Genomic DNA, 26,284 nt, shown 5'->3' on the forward strand with positions numbered 1-26,284 from the left:
CTGTTCCTGAAGGTGGTGAGCTTGAAGTTGTAGGCAATGAAATGATGGCCCAAGAGCACGAGGGTAGTGCTTCAAACACTCTGCCTCTTTGTTTTCTTTCTTTTTTCCATGGGTGTTTTTCTCTAGGGGAAAAAGCTCAGGCAGGATAACAGCTAGAATGAGAAACAATTTGGGTGTTTTGCAGCCAATACATATCTTAGTTTTTAATATCATATTCCAAATTGATTCATATACTACATGCATTTTGCCTTGGATATGACAAGACACATATGGTGTGGCAAATTTCTTTACGCTGCCTTATTTACTCTTCTGTCTCTGTTTGAGCTGACAAGGTACCACCCAGCTCTGTTAGCCAAACTCAGCACTACTGCTCTATGTTGGTTGTTAAGGGGAAAACTAAAGCTGGGGTGTGTTGCACTGACAGCAGCCTCCTGGCACTGACTATGGCTTTCAGTTCCAGTCTCCATTCTGTGAAGAGACTGCCACTAATGAACTCAAAGCAAAAAAAAATTTATCATTGTAGGTTTAGCCCCACAGTAATGCCTCTGGAGAGCATATCAATATAGTTAAATGTTACTGGTGTTTGAAAATTGTTTCTGTACCTTCTGTAATTTCACCAGAGTTGCCATGATTATTGCTTAAATAAGTCACTGCATCTAAAGAGAAAGACTAGAGAAGCCAATCGAGAATGACTAATTTCAATTTTTCATGAATGAGTTCTTGCTGTAGTCAGCTGTGAGTGTTAACTGACAAATGACTCTGCTGCCTCTCGCTCTTATCTTGCTGGGTCTTGTAAATAAAATAGGACAGGGCTGAAACGATCACGATCAGCTTTTGTTGGGCAGAGAATAAGAATGCTGGTTGTTCAGTAAGCATCCTATTTTCTGCTAGATTAGCATTGAGACAGTCACCTGGAGTGACATAAAGAGGCACTCTTTTTGCTGAAACACTGTATTTCACATGAAGCACAAGTCTGTTATTTTTACCGTTTGAACTTACTGAAATTCCTGTGGCACTTCTTACAAGAGATAGGATATAACATGTCTTGGCTAAATTCAGAAACCTGATCATGCAAGCCTAGCCAAGTAATTTGTTTTTCTTTGGCAGGGCTTGCCTTTAAAAGAAGGATTATATTAACATTGACTAGGGACATACCAGGAAAAGTGGTAAAGTTTATTAGTATCTGTGAATTTGGGCATATCTTTCCAAGCTTTATGCTATTTCTGCCACTGTGACCTTTGAATAGCAGAAATGTGTTTGAGCCATAGCTGCCCCCATATATCATGTACAAAATAAGTCCACATTCAGGGTTAAGTATCATGGAAGTAGGTACCAGTTGATCAGTAGTAATTACCAGTTCTTTCTCAGGTACTCTAGGGGTACATTATGTCTGCATATAACTAAAGGTAAGGGTTGATAATTTATCAGAGATTAATCCCTGTTGCCCAATTTCTGTCAGACCTTTGATAATGTAAATTGGTCTTGCAAATTGCCTCTTCCTTCTTGAAAGTCATTTGGTTATAGTCTGAACAGTGTTTGAGCACTGTCCCAGCCAGCAATGACCAGATGTTGGAGTAGGAGTAGAGTAGGAGAGCAGTAGTAGTCTTAGAGTAGGAGACTGGCCAGGTCACCTAGATTGCAGTACGACTCCAGGTAAGAATGAAAATTTCATAGTGGAGTGAAGGGAGGGAAAAGGGAAAGGCAATTGAAAGGCAGTTGATCTGCTTTCCAGTAAAGGATTGAGACTGTTGTTCTTTGTAATAGGAGTGGCTGGTAAATTATATTCCTTGTTGTGCAATAATTCCTGAGTTTTCAGAAAATACTTTTAATTGGAAAGGCAAGTATTTAAGTGTCTACTCAGAGTTGCAACACATTTTTTGAAAAAGTTGTGAATGTGGATGCCCTCCCCTATTCTTACACTGCCTAAACTGTTTCCTTGGAAGTCCTAGTTCCTTGGTCCAAAGCTGTTGTTTGGGCAGGCTGCCAGAGAGTGGGCTGGACAGCAGCAAAGTTCAGCAGGAAATCTGCTTGGCAGGTATCAGCTATCAGCATTGCCTGTGTCTACATCAGAAGATTTATTGGCGTGTACAAGTTTTCAGAAAACATTTATTCTTTAGCAGATTGATTGATTTTAAATATCAGGGTTTAGGGTTATTTTTTTTACTAGCTCTGGTTAGGAAATATTGCTGGCATAGTCAGCATTGGAGTGTAGAATATGCAAGCTGTTAATTTGATTCAGTGGGCATGAATGTAGGCTAGCCATGGCTGCAAGCTGTTGATACACTTCTGTTCACCAGCAAAGGCTGGAAACTACAGGTATAAAATTAGGCCCAAATTTGCCACCAAAGGTATTCTTGCAAATCCTACTGCTTGCAGAAGCAGCTGAGTGCATGTGCCTATCCAGAGGGGGAAATTAGAAAGCTGTAATACAAGTCTGCAGTTAGTAACAAGGCTTTGAATCCCAGCACTGCCCGTTTTTAAAGTGAGCAACTACAGGAGAGCACTTCCATTTTCTGACTTTTGTGCATAAGCTGTCATTTTAACAACGAAGTTGGAGATATGTATATAATAAAGGTGAACCTCTTCTCAAATCCTTCTGTTTCCAAAGTAGCTTGATATTGTTGACTGACTTCAGATCTACATGGTGATAGTAGGAGAGCAGTTTTGAACTGACCACATCCTATAAACTTTATTTTACCTAAGTTGATACTAGCAAGAGCAACATTTATACCTGTATGTTGTTCCAAAATAAATCATGGAAATCCTATAACTCTTTTACAGAACCACTTATTTAATTTCATATGATTCATTTTCATGCAGGATTTTTTTACAAATTATTTTGAGGATTAGTTTTCCTTACTGAAAAAAAAAAGTTAGAAGTTAGGGAAAGAACAGTCTAGTTTGCCTACCTAGTTTGAGCAATCGTAAACCTCTTCCAGGAATTACTTTGCTGGAAGAACTAAGGCACATTTGTTAGAACCAACATATAAGAGTTTCAAGAATGGCTCCAGTAGGTACCAAATATCTAGACATTACTTATTTCTGGCTGAAACCTTTGCCTGTCTAAGTAGACAGTGACATGCAATATGCCTCACATCATGTGCACCCCCTTTGACAGTAGATGAAGTTATAGAGTGTTGTGATGATCAACAGTATCCACAAGGCACTTTCCTAACTACTACCTTCTAAACAGTTTTCTTTTTATCATGATTATAGCCTGATAATTAAATGAAGAATCTTATTATAATTATTGAATATGTAATGTATTTGGCAAGTGAATATGTAGAGCACGCTCTACATGTCATTTGTTGAGTGATACCAAACTAGGCTCCCTAAACTGTCACTAACTTGCATCCATCCAGCATCTATAAGATGGCTGTGGGCACTGGCATTCAGAAAAGAATGCCTGCCTTCTTCTAAGAAAATCCAGTGTCACAGTTCACTATGACAAGTTTCCTGTGCTTTAATGGCAAGCTGGTTGTATTTTGTCATGCAGCATCCTCAAAGAGCAATTCTACATATGCTTTTGTCCTTTTCTCCTGTCTTGAAAATGTGCAGATAATAAATAGATTTTTTCACTTCCCCAAACCCTGTTGATGCCTTGTGAAGGCTGACCTAGAACAGAGGCTAGATGGAATTAAAGAATAAAGTAGGTATTTATTAAAAGGCCTCAATGGATACACCTTGGGCAGCATAAGAGCCAAACCAGGGCTACACCCAAGATGAATCAAAATGGTCACAAAATGGACAACCAGTCCATGACAGCTTATGTAAGGGCAACATTCAAAGCTGACTTCACAAGGTCAAGTTGTTTAACCACATTCACTAACACACTACTTAGTCTGTATTTAGTCCTTTCTTATGTATAACATGTATATTATCTTTAATCATATCGTTACTTAGTAACGAAGTTCATCTCATAATTATTCTACTTTTTAATTACAGTTCTTGTTCATTTGCATTTTAATTATTGTTCTTGTTCATTTACTTTTCAAATTCAAAGGTTTCATGGTACGAGTTCTGCTTGAGAAACACATGTGGCATTCCCCAGGGATTGTATTCCATCACAGCAGTCAAGTTACTTGTTTTACATACTCCTAGCCCAAGTGTGAAGAAATTTGAATTGTTTCAAAGTGTAATGTAATCAAATCATGGAGTTTGTGCCTAAGATAGGATAGGCAGCGCCAGAACAGAGGGTAAAACAGCAGTTACTTGGTTTTGCTATGTGGAATAGATGGTCTTCCCATTGTACATCTCTTTTGTCACATCAGGCAGAATGAATTTGCCCACACTGTTGCCCACAGTGCTGCTTTTTGGAGAGGATGGATTAAGGGTATGAAGTAGAAATGCCTGGAATTACCTAATTGGTCAATGACTGAAGCTGCCTTACTTTCTGGCAATTAGATTATGCTGGAAAACAGACACATGCCTCATATCACTGGATGTGCAGCTTAGCAAGTCACCCCTAATTCAGAAGTTCAGAGCAACAGTAGTATAGAAAGGATAGAAATGTGTCACAACTTAGGGAACAGTCCTTGCAGGGTGCTACTGGTATAGTCATCTGCCAAGTAGCCATTCTTTGGTGAAAGGAAAAATCCAGGGTATTGTTTTTATCACATGGCATATGGTACTATTTTTACATGTCTAATAGGACTGTTTATTTCCAGGCTAGGATGGTATGACATAGTACTTCCTGCAAATCTTTGTTATCGTCGTTCGTTTACATGAACACAGCACCTTTTAAATGCAAGTTTACTCTAATTTCTCAGTGGTCTTTCAGCCATTGGCAGCCTCTTGTTTTGCAGAGTTAAGCATGCTAACATCTGTTGTCTTATATGGCAAGAGTTCTATTATCATTATAGTGCAAGGATTCCATGTCGCCAGAGCTTCGTACCTTCTTGATGGTTCTCATAGGCAGCTCCTCTAAGCTGACTGACTCTTCCTGGTCCTTGCAGTAATCTGGCTCTGATCCCCCCAGTCCACTCTTTTATACCACTTGTTCTTATTGGCTACAGGTGTGGCCTGTTAAGATCAGGCCTGCTCCTAATCTTTATTAATTGGTCCAGCTGCAAGTTGTTTGGGGATAAGATTACATTCTATGCCACCTTCATTTACCCATACTGTATCCCCCTACAAACATCTCTGTTCAAAAATGTTTTTCAAAAGGTAGGATTTAGAAGTTAAGTGGACCTCCCACAGTTCTCATCTCTCTGGCTTCTGCTGTAGTACCCAGTGATGATCCTCAGCATGGTTGTCCCTCTTCCTTTTATCTTGTCTTTCCAGCTCTTGCTGTGGTAAGAGCATGTCGGAGCCTGTGTGGAGTTTATGATAAGTGAGTCTGAGTTTCTTGCTTTTACAAAAACCCCTAAAATTCTCCTCTTTGTGGTTCTGTTCCAGTTACTAAATATCCAGTTGTGGTTTTGGTAAAGGTGTCTATACCCTCATTCATACCCAGCATCATTTTATCTCTTCCAAAACTAATTGGGGCAAGTTTGGTTAAATTCCTAAGTTTCAGTCCTGGCTCCATGGGAAGTTCTTAGACACCTACCCTGTAGATGTTCTAGTATTTGAACATGGTTGCACAGTGGCATCCTTTGCCCTGAGGCATGCCTGGGGGTCTGTCACACAGGGATCCCCTATAACATTTCAGTGTAGCTCAGGCTAGAAGGTTTCTTTTTAATTGAAAGAAATAAAACAGCAGCAACAAAAGACTGTGCACTTGTTTCTGTTGCATGGTTGTGGAGATCATATTTGTACTGCTAATATCTCCTATGATGACATATTAGCTTTCCTAACTGATGGGTGTGGTTTGTGCTGGCAAAGTACTTGAAGGAATGTCACTACCTTGTTGGAAATGACATTGGCCATGCAGCAGGGGCCAGTCTTCCTGTTACAGTCTGTAACAAGCTGGTGCCCAGTGGAGCTGCAGTGCTGGTTCAGCCAGATGTGCCAGCTTCTGCCCAAGATGCAGACCAGGTTCCCAGCTGCTAGTGCTGCTGCCATCTCACAGCACTTTGAGCAAGAGCAGAAATTCCAGCCCTTGCCACCTCTCCCAAGCACAGCCCAGGCAGTTATTTTCTGCCTTCTATGAGTAGCCTGCTGGTTAAGATGTCATTTGTGCTTTGAATTTCCTCACTTCAAATCTTGACCAGTGGTTCTGTTAAGTGAAAAGGAATACTTGCAGCCATACGTTTTTATAGTACATTGATTAGATTCATTCTTGTAGGGGAAAAAATAAAGCATCTAGTATTTCCATACCTGCAGTAGGCCAACACTAAACTCCTATAAAATTCCCACCAAGGATGCTTATACATACATGGGAGATGTTTTAATGAATTTTTTAGGTAGATAGAGGGGTTTGTGTAGTGAGAAAATGTCTGATTCACCTTAACTGTTTAATTTTTAAAAATTCCCTGTAGATCAACAGATTCTTGTTGGGGGGAAAAAAGGTCAACTCTAGATTCAGTTTTATTGTCTGGGCTATTACAGCTGTCATAAATTAATTCTCAAGTTATCTTCTCTGCAAGATAGCTGTATAGTATAACGAATTAAGATTGAGCTCTTTTTTGAAATTTATAATCTTGTTGAAATGTCAGAGAGCTCATGTGGTATACAAGGTCAGTTGCTATGTTATATATAAGTTCTTGTTTTCATCTCCTACTGTTCTTGCAGGGAACTAAAAATGTTTTAGACAACAGATGTGGAACACTTAAAATATTTGGAATGTGTGGGAATATACCGAGGGACCACCTGTCCTGCAATGTAAAGGACAGAATTGGTTTGTGAGCATTTATTGGTTACTCGTGCAGGGAACAGAAGGACTCGTATATTGCAAATAAAGCAGAATGAAAACCATGGGGGACTAGGTTGGCTTTACTCAAGGAAACATGGGGAAGAAAGTTGAATCCACAAGTTAAATATTTCTTAATACTTAGCCAATAATCCACATTTGAGTTTCCCTTAATAAGTGTAGCCTGGAGCAGTTACTCAGTCTTACGAAGCTCATGGTTAAGAAGAAAAGAAACAGAATTTATCTGATTTAAACTAAAATAAGGTATTTTATTTATTGTGTGACTACTTCCACTAGTCAGATCCTATCTATTTAGTTACTAATTAATGATTACAACTAGTAATGACTGCATTGGCTATCCTTTGTGAAACCAACATAACCTCACAAATTATTTATTTATATTGTAGAAAATTATGGCTTTAATAATGATTGGATTGCTAAGGATGTTAAGGTGGTTTGTTCCTGGTGTCTATTTTTCTACACTTTTACTACTTACTGACTAAAGTAAACAAATGCTGTTTCACAGATGAGGGAACAAAGGCACAGATAGGATCAGTATGTAGCATTTGCATTTCTTCATTTGGAGTTCTGGCATGTGAACACCCACAGTTCATTACTATCTTTTTCCTTCAATGATTTTTAAAAAGGAGGATATTAAAATTCAGATGATAGCCACTTCCCTGCCTCAGGGAAGGATTGTGAAGATAGTTAATATTTATACCATATACCCCCTCTTTCCCTCCTTGCAACTGTAGGGTGAAACTGCTGTTGCTCTGGTCCCCACTCCAGTGAAAAAGGAAGGTATCACTCAGTGTTCTGCCCATAGGCAAGCTCTGGCTGGGAAACAGGCAGTGCCTCAAGCTCTGCCTTGAGCATGAAAATAATACAGGAAATCTGAGAGAAAATCACAAACTGAGATTCGTCCCTTCTTCTATGGACTTTGGAAACAGTGGTGTCTGGTTACAGTTAATGGCTCAGGTTCCTCTTTAAATTTTGGGTGTAGGTGTGAAGCTGTCCTTCAAAACTGAAATCTCTGTGTGATAGCACATATCCAGAGCTGGTGAATGAAACAGCTGTTGATGCACTCTTTTGATAAGGTTAATAGAAAAGCCAGGACATACATTAGCAGTGTTTCCCACAGCAGGTACAATTTTCCCTGCCCTCACATATAATGGTTTTCTTCTGTATTCTATGCAAACAAATTACAGATACTCTGAGAGCCACAATTTTTAATTTCTCAGCCTTTTTACATGCAAAAATCCAGCATTAATGATGCATTTTTATGTTTAGAGTTCTTCATAGTTTGCTGGAGGGAGGTCTTTGTGATAAAAGGAAGCAGGTTTCATTGAGCCAGACTTGAGCTCTGGCCTGTCCTCTTTTTCACCTCCCCTTAGGGCAAAGACCAACAGCTTGAGGGTGACCCCTTTGAGAAGTTTTTACCAAAAAGGAAGATGAGAAAGGCTGGACAGGCTCTTTCTAATGCTCTGCTCTGGAGCCAGGAAAAAGCAGCTGTTTCTAGCCTTTCTGATGTTTGGGGTTTTTTGTTTTTGTTTTTGGTTGGATTTTTTTCCCTTTCCTGGTGGCTGGGATCTGGGCTTGCTGCCATATCTGTTTGTCTGTCCGTCTCGTGTTGTTTTTCTCAGAGCGCTTCAGAGGCCAGTTGCCCATAGTCAGTTGCTGGGAACAGAGGTTGTTCCTTGTATCGTCTTAACTCTCCATGCCAGAATGTTCATGCTTGAATAGGAAACAGAGAGATCTGTCAAAATAGCCCTTTTCTTTAGGGCTTTGAGGCTGCATTCTCCATGGCCATCTGTTCCCTTTCACCCTTTTGGACAATGTTGCTATTTGAAACTAACCACTCTTTGCTCTCTCCCTTTCCCTTTGCCCTCCTCCTGCCCCCCCAAATCTGGGAAAAAAAATTGTTTCTGGCCCTGACTGGCCTCTGGAGGATTCAACCATTTTTTAGTCCAAGGATTATAAGTGATATTTTGCAATTTTTTTATTTTTCACTGACTTTAAAAAGTGTAATACATCTCAGGAGAGAAGAGTCACTGCAGCCAAAAGATCATTTTGGATTTATGCATTAATCTCCACAGAGCACTTTGGTGTCTTGTCGCTGCCTGATGCAGACTACCGTGAAAATTTGGCACATCTTTGAATATTTTGCATTACAGCAGGAGCGGAAGGAACCTCCTATAGTTAAGGGTGTATAACTGTTTCCCTTCTAACCCTCTGTCATCAGTCAGAAAATCTTATCAGGATGAAATTTTCCAGTCTTGGTTGTTGTCCAAAATTGAATTTATTTGCTTAATTCAGATAAACTAAGTCATTCCTTTTTGAGAGTGAGATGAAGAAAAAAACCCTGCACCTCCTCTGCTTCAGGATGGGTGACTGTGCTGTGCAGAGAGGGACTGACTAGCTGGGAAACTCCTGGCAAGTCTGTGTCAGTTAGAGAGTGAAGCCAGACCCCTGTAATCATCAGTCATTTTAACATCCTGCATGTTTCATACTGCCACTGTGTGTGTGTGTGTCTGTGTCTAAATACATAAATATATATGTATTTTCAGCTTTGGAGATGAGTCTGAACAGTGAGCCCTGTGGTGTCTGCATGTACTAAAATGTTTTGTCATACATCTTACAGTAAGAGGGATCACATTTTCTATCCATGGATATATTGGCTGTGCAATTTTAAAAAAGTGAAAGTGCCCAATTAATTTATGTTCAGAAGCTACTCCAAGTTGTGTTTTGAAGGTGCTCTGAGTACTCAGATGCATCTGCTAGGTCTATATGTAAGGTTTGATGGGCCAGCCCAGAAGATACTTTGTCAGAGAACAGGTTGCATCCTTCATCTTGTGTCAGGAACCACTCTGTGCTGAGCAATAGATACAGCCAGAGAAGTCTATATTGGCAAGTGCAGACTTGTGGTTAAATACCAGTTAAGAAATGCCACAGTCTACTGTGATGATACCCATTGTGAGAAATAATTGAACCCATTGTTGTGTTTGAAAGGCAGAGTTGAAGTTGCACATAGAGGTTTTTTGCATTTAATATTTTCTAACTTTTATGTTCTTAGTCATACAACCAAAACATTCTTCCAGTTCAGCTTTTGTGATTGATAGTATTAAACATTTGGCCAAATCTGAACTCCAGATGTGAACAGCTGTAATTTGCAAACAGTCATCTCTAGCCCCCAAATGTTTGGCTGACCTCTGTTTCCGTGTTGCAGGCTGAAGGAGGATTGCTTCCTTCTGGAATTTCAGTTTTGATAACTCTGGCTTATGATCCAAGCTTTACAGCTCTAAGATTGTTGTTTTTATTTACACCTAGAGGGAATTCTTGCAACTCTAATGTATGGGACCAGAGTTAAGAATGCTGGAGGCTAAATTTTCAAAGAAATTATGCTGGTCATCATGCAAAGTAAAGCAGTTTGCTCAGTTTGACTTCCAATCTTAACCTGAAGCACTATTTAATACTGCTTTTTAAACATAGTCCTTGTGGTTTACAGCCCCACTGTGGAGTTTTAGTTATTGCATGTTTCAACTCGCTGTATAGAGAAGCTGTCATTAAATTTGAAAATTATTTGGAAAGATACTACAAAAAGTAAAAGATACTGCTAAAATACTCCTGTGCTCAGGAGTAAAAAGGACATATACTTTATTCACTAGTTCAAAGCCATGTTACTAGGCTGTGATAAGAAATTGTTATTAATTTTGTCATTTTATGCTGAGTATATTGCAAAAATCCACCCCAGTGTAGGCTGACTGTCAGCACTGGTGTTCATTGAGCCAACTCAGGTGCTGGCAGTGACCCGGCTGTAGCAGCACAATGCTCCCTGTGGCTTCTCAGCAGAATATATTCACCAAGGAACGGGTCAGTGCTATTGAAAACTAGCTTGCATACACCCACTGTCCTTTTCTGTCTGCCATGTGGGCACACAGTATCAGCCCACTCCTCGGGAGATGGGTGTCAGAAACACCCTGGGTAAATTAGTGCTAATTGGTGCTTTTATTGGCCACTTTGCTGGAGAACTCGTGTTGCAATAGAAACTGGACTCCTGCTCCTACTCCCATCGCCCTGCTGCACCCTGACTCTGAATTTAAGGTTCATTTGCAGACTGGAGTGCTGCTGCTTTTGCCTGCACTCTGACAGTTTCCTGGGTATGAGAGCTAAATTGCCATGACACTGTTTCTTTACCAAGACATATTTTATGGGGAAAAAAAATGTTGACTGTAAGAATAATGCTCCTCTCAGAGCATGGCATCTTAACACAACCATACTGCTGTGAGCTGCATTCTGAAACTCACTGCAGTTTCAGAGCTGTATCTCACTCTCCTCCCCCAGCTGTATTAGCTTTTGTTCTGCCTTTCTGGGATTCAGCCATCTAGGCTTCAGGCTGTTACAGAGGGGTGAGTGTGACAGCAGGCTTATTCAATTCTAGTCTGGAAAGTTGGGAAGTGGAAAATCCAGATGATGGGTAAACACTAGCAGAGAGTGATGAAGTTTAGCAGCTGAGATGAACCATCCTGGGAAAATCAGATATGATAATGCCATGGCTGTGTAGGTCAGAGGGTTGAGGCTTGCAGCATGCAAGGCTTCAGTTGCTCTGACAGTGGGATTCTAAATCTCATTTCTTTATTCAAGCCTTAAGGGACCTACATACATGTAATTCTAGCATTCTGCCCCCTCCCTCCTACATACCTTCTGATTAATATCATGATCTGTTTAATTCCCTAAGGGAACTTAAGCAAAAAAATTACAGCAATAACTTGTAGCATGATTGGTGAGGTGATAATTAAAAGCATTTTCTTGATCACAGGGCCCCAGCATTGCCAGATGCCATGATTGGGCAAGCTTTGTTTTTCAACCTATGTATCTTTTATATGTGCAGGCAGGCAAAATGCCAGATCTGGGTTGTTTGGGGTTTTTTTTTTTCTTCCCTTAGTTCAATGGTGTGTGATTTTATTGCCTAGTCTTGGAGGGACAGGAAGAAGTGACTGCATAGGAGAGGTTCAAAAAAAGAAGCTGCTTTAAGTTTTAATGATGAGCAATGTGGGAAAGATCTCTGGATACTGAGAGAGTAGTGTAAATTAGCATAATTTTATATTTTAGAAAAGGAAGGAATTTCTCAAAGACTGCTGTTAGGGGAAGGAGGTTTAGCTGAGGGGTAAAAAATTTATCCTTGGTTACAGAAAGAAATTGACTTAACTGCTTTCTTCTACTTGTGCTTCACCATCCCTCCCAGCAAATCACTGCTTGTTCTGTCATTTGCAGTAGCACTGCAGCAATGAGAGAGAGGTGGAAACTCACCACTTTTTGATGTGGTGTCAAGCAACAGAGGCAGAACATTTTCACCAGTAAAAAGAAATATCTGTTCCCAAGGCTCTCAATTCCACAATTCCCTGATTTGGGCCCTGTTTCAGGTGCTGTAAACCACCAGCTGTCTTCCCACCTCCACAGACCTCCTGAGACCTGATTGTTTTGCTCATGGCTGGTAGGTTGTCTGGCAAGAAATCAGACCAGCTGGATTTTTTTCATTTCTTAATGTCAATTCCTTTTTTAGGTCATCAGGCAGGAGTCTTAGTACTAGCATATGTGTGTCTCTCTTTCTCAACTCAGAAGAGAATTGACATGAGCTCACCAATGAGTTCAATGAAGGAATGAGATCTTCTGGTGCAAACCATACTAGTAACAGTAGGCATGCTGGTGCGGGATTAAAAGTAAACCAACATCTCTCCAGTTCTCTGATGGACCCTTCCTAAATTTTGAGCTGTATGAAGGTCCCTGCTGATTTTTTGGGATTAGAATAAACGTCAACATTACTTATTTGAAAAAGCTTCTAATGTTTCATGAAGAATACTCAAAGTCCTTATTTATCCAGTTATTCTGGCCTTTCACATATTTTGGTACATTTTCCCTCATCCCTTAGGGAAAATTCTTTGTAAGTGGGGAATAATAAGCAGCAGCTAAGAGACTTGTAACCTGCAATTCTCATGATAAGAAGATCTTTAGGTCAGGAGCGATCTTTTTGTTCTCTATTTGTCTAGTGGTTTGCATCTTGAAGATGAGAGCTCTAGGCATTGTTGCAATGGAAATAATGAATGACTGGGGGAAAAAAAAGCAGCAAAAAGGACCTTATTCTTGATCTAATATCAGATTAACCATCATTAACCATTAAAAATCACCCAGAGTGTGTACACATAAAGGCATAAATATGATAAACAAAAAAGTGTGAAAACTCACCTGTTGGGAGCATATGAGATACATGAATTCTGTTCTCCAAAATGAGAAGTGAGCTCATTCCCTTTCTATTGCATTCACTGCTGACTCCATCAGAACTTTGCACCTGGAGTCTATAAGTGGCAGTTTTTGGTCTCGTGATGATGACGATGGCTGAATTGAACAGCCTGTTTAGTGTAATCTCAAGTCAGCACATAACACATTTGGGTTTTTTTTCTAAACTGGGGATTAGTAGGTGTTTACACTTAATTGCTTTGTTTGCTAAGTATATTTTGATGACTGTGGTATGAAAAAAAGGAAAACTAAATTACATGTCATTGATTACTGAACAACTCCAACTTCCAGATAAAATATTTCTACTTAATTGAAATTTGAAGTAATATAGAATAATCTGGGGGAGGGGGGAAGGGTGTAGTTTGTAAAGATTTGGAACTAGGAGGTTTTAGAAGTAAAACTGCCAGATTGCCTCTCATAATAAAAGGGAGAGCATAAGCATTTTAAAAGTTAGCATTTTCCCATGGCTAGTGTTGTGGCCAAGCTTGACTTGTTACAGCAGCAACTGTTTTTCCTGCCATATGTCCTAAATAATAAAAGGCTGTATGAAGTCAGTAGTGTGCTTTGAGACATGCCTTAGCTGAGCAGTGCAGAGAGTGAGACAGTCACCACTGTAGGGTAAGAGAATCAGAATCACCTTTCGACTTCAGAAAAAGCTGTGGAGAAGGGCTGAAAAGGGCAGAAGGCATCAGTGAGAGATTGAAGAGTGCTGTGGTTAGTTACTTCACAGATGAGTTTGTCCTGTGGGTTGTTTTTTATTGTGCGATGGGTTTTTCCACCATTGCGTATTTTTATACTTGTACTTTCTGAAGAGGTGATGATGGAAAAATAGATTAGGGGTTGAAGGGGATTTTTTCTTCTTTTTCTTCTGGTCACATTGTTAGAGATCTGCACCAAAAATACAGACAAAAATAAATGCAATGCAGGTGACAAGTAGTGGTCTTTGAGCTCTGCCAGTGAACCGGAAAGCTGCACAGCCTGAGTGAGAGGCAAAGTACTTTCATTCTTATTGCATGGAATGCTGTTTTTGTTGAGCTCAGTAGTTTAATTCTTTATAAGTATTTTCTTTGTGCTTTCAGAGAGATTTTTTTCCTTCTTTTTGATGGGCCAGGCTTTTATCAGGATGGTTTGATGTTAAGATTTGAAAGATTTGGGAACTTGTTTCTTCACTATTTTGTTATTTCACTGTCATTTAGTTCATCAATCCATTTTTAACATTTGAGGAGAAAATATTTTCAAATTACCAATTGATAGACATTGCAAAAGGCCCAGTGTTGGGGATGAACCTGCCAGGCAATGATACGTCCATCTGGGAAGAAAAAGAAATCAATATGTGAGAATGTGGACAAGGTAGAACTAATTGTTCTGTGCAGTTATACCAACAAGGAACATGTTGGGATTTTTTAATCAAGACTGTGGTCACATTTTGCCTGCACAGACTTCTTGCATTAAAAAAGACTGTTTTAGGACATTTGTTTCATTTGATTCAAGATACTGGTCTAGTTATCCAAATTTTCCTCTGATAAGAAACTAATGGAACTGAAGTGCCTTTATGACTAAATCGCCTTCCAACATACTTGCAACAACTGGGACTTGGTTACGTGAGGGTTTAGTCTCTAAAATGTACCACCTTATAGGCAGAGGACAAGAAGGTCTTTGAGACCAGCTCTGTATTTGCAATGTGCTGGTTGGGCATAATAGAATAGTCCCAGAGCACTATTGAGCTGAATAGATTTAATCCTTCTGTTCCCTCCAGTGAAAAATGGAAGGTGAAATAAAACCACTTTCCCCATACTGCCTAAATGGGTCATTTCTCTCAGTGACAGGGAAGTTACTTATAGAAAGTTTGTTTTGATTGCATTGATAGGCAAACAAAATTAATCTAGTTCTCATGTATAAGTAGGGCCAAGTGTTGTGGCCCAGTTCTACTGACAATTCCTTCCTGGCCATTGGAGCCCAGTGCAAGCCTCTTCTGCTTGGAACAGCACTGCAGGCCACAGTTGAAGAATCACCCTTTCTTCTTTGTTTTTCCCCTGGTTGTGGAGAGGCATTTACTTTGCATTTGACTCAGACCACAAGCAGCTTTATTTTCACTTGTGACAGCTGCTCAGTGAGAGTGAAGCAGCCAGTTCCTCCTCTGTGTTTGCAGTCCAGAACAGATACGGTGTCTGCTGGTGTCTGCTAGTGCTCTGAAAAGTTCACTTTCTCAGGAGACCGTGGAACAGGCATCTCATACAGTCCTTGGCCTGACTGCTTTGAAGATTAGTTTCATGCTATTTTTTGTGTGTGTGAGGAAGGAGGGAGTGTTTACAGGAGTTGAAATCACCCATTTTACTAGAGCTGGACCTGATACAGAAAGCAGGGAGTTGTTCAGATATCTTCTTCCAGCCTTCTAACATTCGCCTTCGCTTCCCCTTGCTAGGATCCCATCTCTGTGCTTCTGGACACCCACTCCCTTACTGCATGCATATACTGAGATGTCACCTTTCTCTTATCTGTATGTCAACTCTGTTTTCTTACTTTCCCTAATCCCTGCACTCCCTATATCACCTGTGTCCTGAACAGAAACCATGATGCCAGCAGTGACTGGAGTAAGAACTGACTTTAAGCCCACTGGAGACACTGGAACTGCTGCTCATCAGCTGACTGCACATTGTAGGTGCTGTGGAAGCATCTACCCCACAGCATGGATAAGGACTCCATACCACTCTGCCATGGTTCAGCCTGGAGAGTTCGGGGACCTCTGAGCAGAGACCACAGTCTTATAAGCCTGTTTTCTTCTTGGGCCAATGTTGGTGTGATACTCCCATCTCTAAGGATGAAAACATCATGGTTTGGAAGGCAATGCACGCTGGAAAAAAAATTACTCTCACTGAGCAGTGTTATTTATCCACTTCCTTTGTCCAGTTCAATAATGTCTAAGTAGTGGTTGAAATAACAGAAAAGATAAGTCCAAAGTTTTTTTAAGGCCATGTATCAACATAAATCTGTTTTCTTACCATATCCTCTTTCCTTCCTCTGAGACATTTACTATCTTTTTGTGTTTAGAGCAAGAAGAAGGAATGCAGCACATGTTGTCACTGTCCTTGAACTTCTTTGCAAAGCTGGCACTGCTTCCTCCTGTTTGCTTCACTTCTTGTACCTCTATATCTGCCTCATGCATCAGTTCACAGGAGGATCCCTTATAAAATGGAAACCTTTCCAGTGAGGCATTCCCTTTCACCATGCAAAAAGTCTTTGCTGTAAATTTGCTCCAGGTTTGCTGACTGTTTTGCACCAAAGTCATAAATTTTAATAAGTTCACAGAAGAGGATTTGCCCTCTTCAGAGAGGGGCTGACACAGTATGGTACAGTGTGCTTTCTCCTGTATAAGAAAATAAAATAAATTACAGCAATTAGCTTGTCCTGCCACAAACCTTACACATTTCTGTTCACTTTGGGACAGGTTTTTAGGCCTGAAGGAATGCAGAATTTGGAATTGCTGAGGAGCGATATCTCCATAGCATAATAGCAGCAGGTTCCAGACATTTAACCATTTAAATGCCTGGCTCAGGATTGCAACAGCAATATCTTATTACTTCTGTTACATAATAACAGATACATGACTCGAGGGAAGTTTGGGTGTGAATTTTGTGGTTGTTTTATGCCAACATTAGCTACTTCTGGAAGGTCTGGGCCCTTTGCAGTGAGGAGCCCACAAGCAGGGATGCATGAATTGCTTCTTGGTGGTGTGGAATGGTGGCTTCCAGCTCTAAACAGGGGTGCAGGGGGGTACAGTTACATAAGCAACATCTCCGTAATTCTTGGCACTTATCATTGGTGGAGAACTCACACTACAGTTGTATAAAAACATCAGAAAGGTAGGAAATTAATGCAACAGTGCTATCTCTTAAGTGCTATTGGTAATTACCTAGCTTAGGGAATAATCTGAGATGTCTGATGAAGTTCCAATGCTGTTTTCTGTGCCACAGTCCTGATGCAGTTTTTATCATGTTTATCTTCAGGATCTTCTGTGAGTGGGAAGAGGGATTCTGGTTATGTGACAGCAGCCCTTGGCAACACATGGAGTCACAATGTCAACACCAGGCTCATACTACAGTACCATGACTTGCCAACAAGACAGGTGAGAACTTAACAGCAAAGAGAATTTAAATAAAGCTACACCAGCAGTGCTTGGTCACATGGGCTGTGTCCTTCAGCCTCTCTGGTAATGCTACATAACCAGAACTTGGCAGTCGAGAGCCCAGTCGCTTATTTGGGGTGGAGGTCGGTCAGTGTCCTTTGTTTTTAAGGGATGACCAGCATTCCAGTGCCTCCATGTATTAGGATGGGCCTTTATGAGTCACAGTTGGTACAGATGTACAAGTTTCTTGAGCCTTTAAAGCATTCTACATCATGGAGATGAAAGGTAATCCTTAAAGTGCTTTCTTGCACAGGAATTTTAGGACAGGAAGAACCTAGTCTTTTCACTGCCATGATTGCTTTGCTGTTATCTGTCCACTCTTTGTGCCCAATTTCAGCTGTGACTGTTAGGACACAGAGCACTCTCTTTTCTATGACTGCTGTTTATGAGTAGAAGCTTGCTGCCTGCACCAGCAAGCTTAACTTTGAGCAGTAAGTATGGTACCAATTTCCCAGAAGTATGCCTGCAAGTAGGAGAATAGTCACCCTTTTCACTGAGAGACTTTATGCTTTTAAGTGAAATGTAGTAGCATCTTTCACTGCAATCTTCACCTCTAAATTTAAAAAACTGAGAAACTGAGAGACCAGACATTTGGGGTATGATTGAGGGAATGACTTTTTTTTGTTTTTAAAAACATCATAATGCATGATTTCATCTGTCCCTTGGGATATCTGTGGTTATAATCTCTTTTGGCTTTGTCTGTTCTGTTTTTGCATTGATGTAACTCTTTCCAAAGGCTGTGACCCTCAGTCTTAATGTTATTGATTTCCTGCCAGTTAAAGTAGAGAGCTGTCAGAAAAATTGCTACGTGATATTTGTACCATCTTACTCCTATACCATTACTACCCATGTGTGTTCAGGTTGGTGCTCCTGGGTTTACTGTCACAACACAGAGTTTCTCAGTTTTAAATTGCAGTCTTTAGAGCCAGAGGAGAGGAAGCCATCTGGTTTAATTAGAGAATTATTTATTAGAAGTAAAATTGTAATGATAGCACTGCTGTTTCTTCAGTAGTCGTGGCCACTTTGACTACTTCGAAGCAGTAGTCCTCTGGACTTTGAAGTAGAAGGTTAAGTGTGTCAAATGCAGGTAGAAAAGGCATCTTCTGTACTCACTTCTGAAGGCTATGCATAGAAGTATACTCTTACTGCTGCTGGTCTTAGAAATTTTCTTATGTACTGTTTCATATTCTGGTCTGTAATGAGTTCTCCTTTTCTACAGAAATAGTAAGTTTGCAAAATACAAAGCTGTTCATAAATTTCCTGGATCACTTCAGAGTTACATGAGAGGTGGAGTTGGCAGAGGGTAAAGGGCAGAAACTGGGCTCTGTGCTACTTCATGATGCACAAAGTCAGCTAAAACAGATTAAGAACATTCCTCTGGTAGTGGAAAAAGGGAGACAGCTTTCCTAAAGAACATTCAAATATTACATGTAGTTTTTCCTGATTTTTTTTTTTTTTTGAGAAGGAATAGATCACAAATGTATGAAAAATTGTTCAAGCCTTTGAAATGATGGTCTGCTTAATAGAGTTTTCCTCTCTTCCTTACTGGATTTATCAGGTGCACCACCTTGCTTACAAGTGAAGCTATGTGCTCATTCTGTTTTAATTAAGCAAAGGAACTAAAGCTACAATGAAAAAAAACAATCCCTAAAGTAAATGTTAATATATATTATTAAAACCAAAGTAATTTGAAACAGAAGCGTGATATAAATAGTGATGTGCCTGTGAAGTCCGTGACTGAAATGGGATATGTCCATGATGTCCTGTAGGTATTTTCCGGTTGCTGATATCTGTGTCCTTTTTCCAGATCAATTCTTGTTTCTTAAACTGATATAAATATTTCAGCTAGACATGCAGTTTCCAGTTAGAGGAAGGCATCTGGAGTTACCCTACCTATGGCAGCACTGTATTGATCAAATTACTATCATTTTACACACATATGCTCCTTTATAATTGCTTTAAACGCACTTTCAGAAATGAACTGTGAATAAAGGTGCCTCAGTTCTTGAGATACCATTTCAGTCATCGTGAAGTGGTTCTGCCAGGAGGTATTAGATATCAGTGCTTTGAAAGCCAGCACTTTTTAAGGAAGCTTAACAGGAAGATTCAAAAATTACCAAGTCAGCAATCACATTTACAAATTCTCATACTTAAAAAAACGCCACAAAAAACCAACAATAAAACAAAAAACCAAAACAAAAAAACCAAAACAAAAACCTTGTGATTATCTTGGTTTTAAAGTGAAATTTTGCCCCAAGGAATTACTGAAAGCACACAGTTGGTCTGGAGATTAGGGTGAAAAGTAGTTTCAAAACCATGTTTTTCCTGCTTTTCCACATTTATAACCTTACAGAATCAATACTGTATAAGGAATGAGCTGTGTTTCCATAGAATCATAGAAACTTCATATAGCTGGTGATTGCCCATCTCTAATTTGTTGAGGTGTCTCTGCAGGGCCTCCATGCTCCTGAGGGACTCAACAGCTCCTCATAATTTAGTGCCATTGGCAAACTCACCTAGTATCCCTTTGAATCCTGTGTCCCAGTCATTAATGAAGATGTTGAAGAACACAGGGCTGAGGATGGAGCCCTGCAGAACCCCACTAGTGACAGGTCCCTACTCTGATGTCACTCCACTCACTGCAGCTCACTACAGCCAGCTGCTCACCCAGTGTGTGATGTATTTATCCATCTGTGGCCTGGACAATTTGTCCAAAAGGATACTGAAAGCTTTGCAGAAGTTGAAGAGGATTACATCTGCTGGCTTTCCTAGGTTTTTTAGGTGGGTTACCCTGTTGTAGAAGGAAATCAGGTTCAACAAGCAGGACTTTCCCCTTATGGAGCCATGCTGGCTGTGATCAATGACTGCATTGTCTTCCAGGTGTCTTTCAGCACTTCCCAGAATAATCTTTTCCATTATTTTACCAGGCACTGAATTGAGATTGCCAGGCCTGTAGTTTCTGAGGTCTTCCTTCTTGGCCTTCTTGAAAATCAGGATAATGTTTGCCAGCTTCCTCTCAGGTGGGACCTCTCAGGATTCCCAAGACTGCTGAAAATCATTGAGACAGGCTTTGTGATGACATCAGCTAGCTCCTCAAATGAGTACCATCAGGCCCCATAGATTTGTAGGGATCCAGCTGAAGCAGCAGATCCACACAATTTCAGGGTCAGCTGGGAATTGATCATTCTCGCAATCATGGTCCTCTGGCTCAGGAATAGAGGCCCTCGTGGCTCATCATCCACGTTGAAGATGGAGGCAAAGAATGCATTTAAACACTCTGCCTTGTCTGTGTCCTTGTTTGTGAGGTTGTCAATCCTCATCCTGTAATGGGATGATGTTATTTCTATGCTGCCTTTTGCCATTAATGTACTTGAAAAAACCTCTTTGTATTTTCCCCCACAATTCTGGTCTGCTTAATCTCCAATTGACCTTTGACCACACAAATTTTCCCCCTACCATGGCCAATAGCATTTCTGTATTCTTCCCCTGTCATCTGACCTTGCTTCCACCACACATACATGTCCCTTTTCCTTCCACAGTGGATCCAATCCATTTTTTCAAAAGGTAAAATTCATCCTTTAGTCAGTCACTTGATCTCCAGAATGTTCTCTTTTGCATCTACATTCTCTCTTTCTTTCCCTGGAGGAGCTGGAGCGGTGGTGACAGTCTGAGAGACTTTCCCTCGTTACATCTGACTTCCAAGGTAGTAGAGCTAGCGTGCCAATCCTTGCTGCAGAATGCCACCCATCAAGAGAAAAAGCACCTCTTGAGAAGCACTGGGCCAAGGGTGGTGTCCTTCAAAACACAGAGTGATACTGTGATTGTTCAGGAGGATTCAAGCAAGCTGTTTTCCAGAGCTGTGGTATCTCCTGGACAGCCCACTGGGCTGCTAGATGCTTGTTCTTAGTCACGCAGTATTTGTTTCTGGGAAAACTCATGGACACAGTCCCTGTTCCTGAAACCTTGGGGAAAATGCCAGGGCAGCAGGTGGCAGAGCAAGTATGTAACAAACCCTAGGAAACTGAACATAGAATTCCCACTTGGTTGGGATTTTTTTATCTATTAAGTAAAAAATTTATTTTGTTTGTCCAGTAGATATTTTCCAGCCAACTATCCCTTTTTCCACCCCACCCTTCCTATGTCTGGTGAGCATTAATAAGACAGCAGCCAGTTCAGCAAAGTAATGAAATTTCTGGGATGTCCTGCCTGCCTGAAAATTAGTTAGGTTTGCTTTATTGCTAGGAGAGGAACAGCTTTCTGAACAAACAGATGAACTTTGCTCTTTTGCTTCCTTCTAGAAGCCAGGGTTCTGGTTTTTGTTTCCTCCAGGACAGAAGCAGCACCACTGGGGGAGGGCCAAAAGAAATTTCCAGTCTGCATTTAAATTCATTTATGTCACCAAAACCCACAAGCATGGACAACAGCAGGAGTCTTTTAGCTACTGAGGTGGGACTGAGCTGCATAGTTTCAACAGCAGCACAGTGGCATAAGAACATGTGAGAACATGGGAAAAGTTAATTGTTTCACACAAATACCTTCATGAAGGGAATTATCTTTATGGATACTGATACTTTGTTCTCCCTAAGCACTCTTTTAAGTAGCTAACCATGACATTTATTTTCCTGAAATGCATACATAAACATGCAGACTCTGAGTTTGGGCCAAAACCAACGGGGCTGCGCTAGAAACTTTCAGACTCCTCAGTTACCCCTATGTATATAATTATCCTTCCTTCCTGAACTGGAGTCAGCAGGCTTTAAGGTTACTGTTTTTCATGTGTTCTCAGCTGTCTTTGGTAGGGTTAAATACATTGCCATGCTATATTTAACATTTTGTTCTTGTCCATTGGAGGCAGGATGCTGGATTAAATGAGACAGTGCCCAGATCTGGTATGGCAGCTTCTATGGATCTGGTTTATTTTATAATTTTCAAGGGATTCGTGAGACTCGTAGTATTGTGTTAATCTCTGTAACATGTTTTGAAATTCTCAGAGGAAAAATGCATGTAGAAGTGTTATAGCAACCCAGTGCTTTCCCGTGGTATTTTCAAGAAAGAGCATTTAGAATCACAGAATCATACAGGTTGGAACCTTTAAGATCATGGAGTTCAACCATTAACCCAGCACTGCCAAGTCCATGACTATACCATGTCCCCAAGTGCCACATCTACGTGTCCTTTAAATACCTTCAGGGATGGAAACTCCATCACTTCCCTGAGCAGCCTGTCCCCATGCTTGACAACTCTTTCTGTGAAAACATTTTTTCCAATACCCAATCTAAGCCTCCCTTGGCACAACCTGAGGCCACTTCCTCTTGTTCTGTCACATGTTACCTGGGAGAAGAGACCGACTTCCATCCACCTACAACCTCCTTTCAGGGAGTTGTAGAGAGCAATGAGCTCTGAATCCTCTTTTCTCCAGGCTGAACAAGTCCAGCTCCCTCACACGCTCCTCATCAGCTCCAGACCCTTCACCAGCCTTGTTGCACTTCTCTGTACCTGGTCCAGCACCTCAATGTCCTTCTTGTATGGAGGAGCCCAGAACAGGACACAGGATTTGTGGTGTAGCCTCACCAGTGCCGAGTACAGGGGGACGATCACTGCCCTGGTCCTGCTGGCCACACAGTTCCTGATGCAGTCCAGGATGCCATTGGCCTTCTTGGCCACCAGGACTGCTGGACCATGTTCAGCTAGTTGTCAACCAACACCCCCAGCCACTCTTCCCCCAGCCTGTAGCATTGCCTGGGGTTGTTGTGATGCAAGTGCAGAACCCAGCACTTCACCTTATTGAATGCCATATAACTGTCCCATAAATCCAGCCTGTCCAGGTCCCTCTGCAGAGCATTCCTACCCTCCAGTAGATCAACACTCCTGCCTGTTGCAGACATCTTTTTGTAAAAATCCTTTCTTAGGATTTTTTCTTCCTGAGAAGCTGAGAGGCTCCAGGAACAAAATGTAAACAATGGTTATCTGTGGCTGTGGAATGCAACAGGTGCATCTGTGATTGGCCCATCTTGGATGCTTACAATTAATGGCCAACCACAGCCCAGTTAGCTTGGACTCTCTGTCTGAGCCACAGACCTTTGTTATTCATTCCATTCTATTCTTAGCTTAGCTAGCCTTCTGAGATGAAACCTTTCTTTCTATTTCTTTTACTATAGTTATAATGGAATATATATATCATAAAATAATAAATCGAGCCTTCTGAAATATGGAGTCAGATCTATGTCTCTTCCCTCATCCTGAAAACCCCTGTGAACACTGTCACACCCGCCCAACTTGCTGTTGCCTGCAAATTGACTGGTGGTGCACTTTATCCTCTTGTCCAGACAATTGATGAAGACATTAAATAGGTCTGGCCCTAATACAGCCCTGGGGAGCACCACTGGTGGCTGGTCACCAACTGGATGTAGCACCATGCACCGCCACTCTCTGGGCCTGGCCACCCAGACAGTGTTTCTGTCCTAGCAACCAGTACACCCACCTGCACCATGGCAAGCCAATTTCTCCATGAGAATGCTCCATGTGGGAAACTGCATCAAAAGCTCTGCTAAAGTCTAGGTAGTGACATCCACAGATATGACTTCATCCACTGAGCAGGTCGCTTGTCATAGAAAGAGATCAGGTTGGTCAAACAGGACCTGCCTTTCACAAACCCATGCTGTCTGGGCCTGGTTCCCTGCTTGTCCTGCATGTGTTGTGTGACTGTGCTCAGGATGGTCTGCTCCATGAGCTGCCCCAGCACCAAGGTCAGTATGACAGGCCTGTATTTCCCAGGTCCTCCTCTGGCCCTTGTAGATGGTGCCCCCTTTGCCAGGTTCCCGTCACCTGGGACCTCCCTGGGTGACCAGGGCTGCAGGTGACAGCAGATGGGCAGTGGCTCAGTGAGCTCTTCCAACAGCTCCCTCGGGACCCTTGGCTGGATCCCACCTGGCCCTGGAGACCTGTGTGTGTCTAGGTGGCAAAGCAGGTCACTGGGCATTACCCCTTGGGTTATGGGGGCTTCATTCTGCTCCCCATCCATGTCTTCCAGATCAGGGGCTGAATATCTGGAGAAAAACTGGTTTTAGGATTGAGATATGGGCTGAAGCTTTCAAGGTGTGCTAAGTGAGCTGTTGGGCAGGAATTTTCCTGGTAAAATGGTAAAGTGTGCAGGTAAAGTGTTTCAAATGCATAAGTGTATGGTGACTCATTCTCAATAAAACAAAACAGAACAAAACCCCCTTATCTCGTTCAGGCTAATGCCAGACATAACTTTTGTTGTGTCCTTGGTTACAGACCAGCTGTTTCATCTTGCTCTGCTTACTATCATATGACTAAGCCCTGAATAAGCATTCCAAAGTGACTGTGGTGAAGTAACCCTGGTACTTGCTGCGTGAGGGGAAGGGCTGGAAAAGAGCAAAGGGGAGTCAGGATTATGTTTTACATTTATGAGATTTGCAATTATTTACCTTCCATTTTTTATCATGTTATTAAAGCATTTCTTTAAAAATGTACAAATATTGGGCTATAACTTCACCAGGAGATGGCTATTGGAAGTGTTGTTAAGTGTGGATCTGTTCTGAGCCATCTTCTTATATAATATGCTTATCATATGGAAAGTCAATTCTGTAAAAACACAAAGAGATTTTTTTATACTTCTTTTTAGGGTAAAAGTGATAGTGTGGAGTCATGCAAGGAAAAAAATAATAGGAAATTTTACAGAAAAGTAGATTTTTTTTCAGGTGGTGAGAATAATTTTTTACAGCTCTTCCTTCTGTTTCTTTTGAAAAAATAGCTGTGAAAAGACTGCAGAAGCACATATTCAAATTCTCCAAACCCTTCTATATAAAGAAATTTTTTTTCCCTAGGATGCACCGTTTACTTCAGAGACTTGTGCATCATGTCAACTATTAATTGAATATTTTTGAATCAGGACACAATATTGTTATGGCTTTAAATTTACATGCATGTTTACAAACCACATCCTTAAAAATACATAAATAAGCTTATGGGGTTTTTTCTGATTAAAGTGCTGTTGACTGATAACCCTTATGACAGAAGTCTTTGGCTTATCCATAGATCATATACAAGCATAAGCAGCAGTATAATCTTGAACAGCATGAGAACAGTATGAAACTGGACACAAGGCACAACTGTAGCATAAACAGATGGTTATCAACATAGCACGATACTGACTTAATCCAGTGAAGTGCCAGATGAAAGGATGCCAGAAAAACAGCGAGGGTTCATTAGCAAGTGTTTGGAGCTCAGACATCACCAGGTGACTTACTTGGCTGACCTGAGTGTTTGTTCATGTCTCTCTTTGCAGCAACCCTCCTTCTTAATGAACTTCTGGGGAGTGGTCACACAATCTAGCCATCACCGAAGCCCTGTCTGCGTTAAATGGGTCTGGGTTCTGGATGTATGGCCCTCTCCTGTTTAACAGGACACTTTCAGAGAGAAATGTTTCCATCATTCTTGAACAAGAATTCACTTACTCAGGTGCTTATAAAACACTAATCAATTTATTATCTAGGAATCTAAATAGAAATCAAAAGGCTCTATATCAAATAGAAAAGACCAGAAGAAACCTTGAAATAGTTAATCTTGTTCTCTTCTCTGTTATTTCTTTAATAACTACTGCAAGTTTTCTTAATGAGGATTATTCTGCTGTCAGAGCTGTACAAGCTTCAAACTCACTCACCTGTAGTTCAAAGCATCCTAAACAGAGAAGCAGGGACATCTCTGAGGCAGAGAGGAAAACTCAGTTATTAAGTTACACTGAGGTCTTCCTGCTGAGGCTGGTGGCAGAGGTGGGCTCTTTCTGGTGGGTATCTTTGACTGACAGACCAGCCCACTCTCAGAAGAGGCTGCTTCTTGGTTGCTGCTAACCTACACAGTTCCAAGTTAACCATCTCCTATTATGTCATATTTTCAAATTACTGTGCAAAAGCATTAGCAGACTGATCTCTGCAGTGCCCTTGCCAGGTGCTCATAACCAAGGAAACTGAATCATAACTGACTGAGCTTTTGCAGCTGGG

The 26,284-nt window shown here is 41.0% G+C and overlaps 1 protein-coding gene across 4 annotated transcripts in view; it reads left to right on the forward strand.

Moving 5' to 3' along the window:
• The window catches only part of RAD51B (RAD51 paralog B), a 397,721-nt gene that overhangs the window by 226,433 nt on the left and 145,004 nt on the right, over positions 1-26,284 (forward strand). For all 4 annotated transcript variants that reach the window (XM_071427109.1, XM_071427111.1, XM_071427112.1 and 1 more), the window contains exon 9: positions 17,086-17,204. In XM_071427109.1, coding sequence (XP_071283210.1) covers positions 17,086-17,204 — 119 coding nt within the window. The remainder of the gene's footprint in view (positions 1-17,085; positions 17,205-26,284) is intronic.

The sequence above is a fragment of the Agelaius tricolor genome, unplaced genomic scaffold (assembly GCF_023055355.1).
Source record: "Agelaius tricolor isolate 1412-34295 unplaced genomic scaffold, bAgeTri1.0.p SCAF_5, whole genome shotgun sequence".
In the NCBI taxonomy this organism is placed as follows: Eukaryota; Metazoa; Chordata; class Aves; order Passeriformes; family Icteridae; genus Agelaius; species Agelaius tricolor.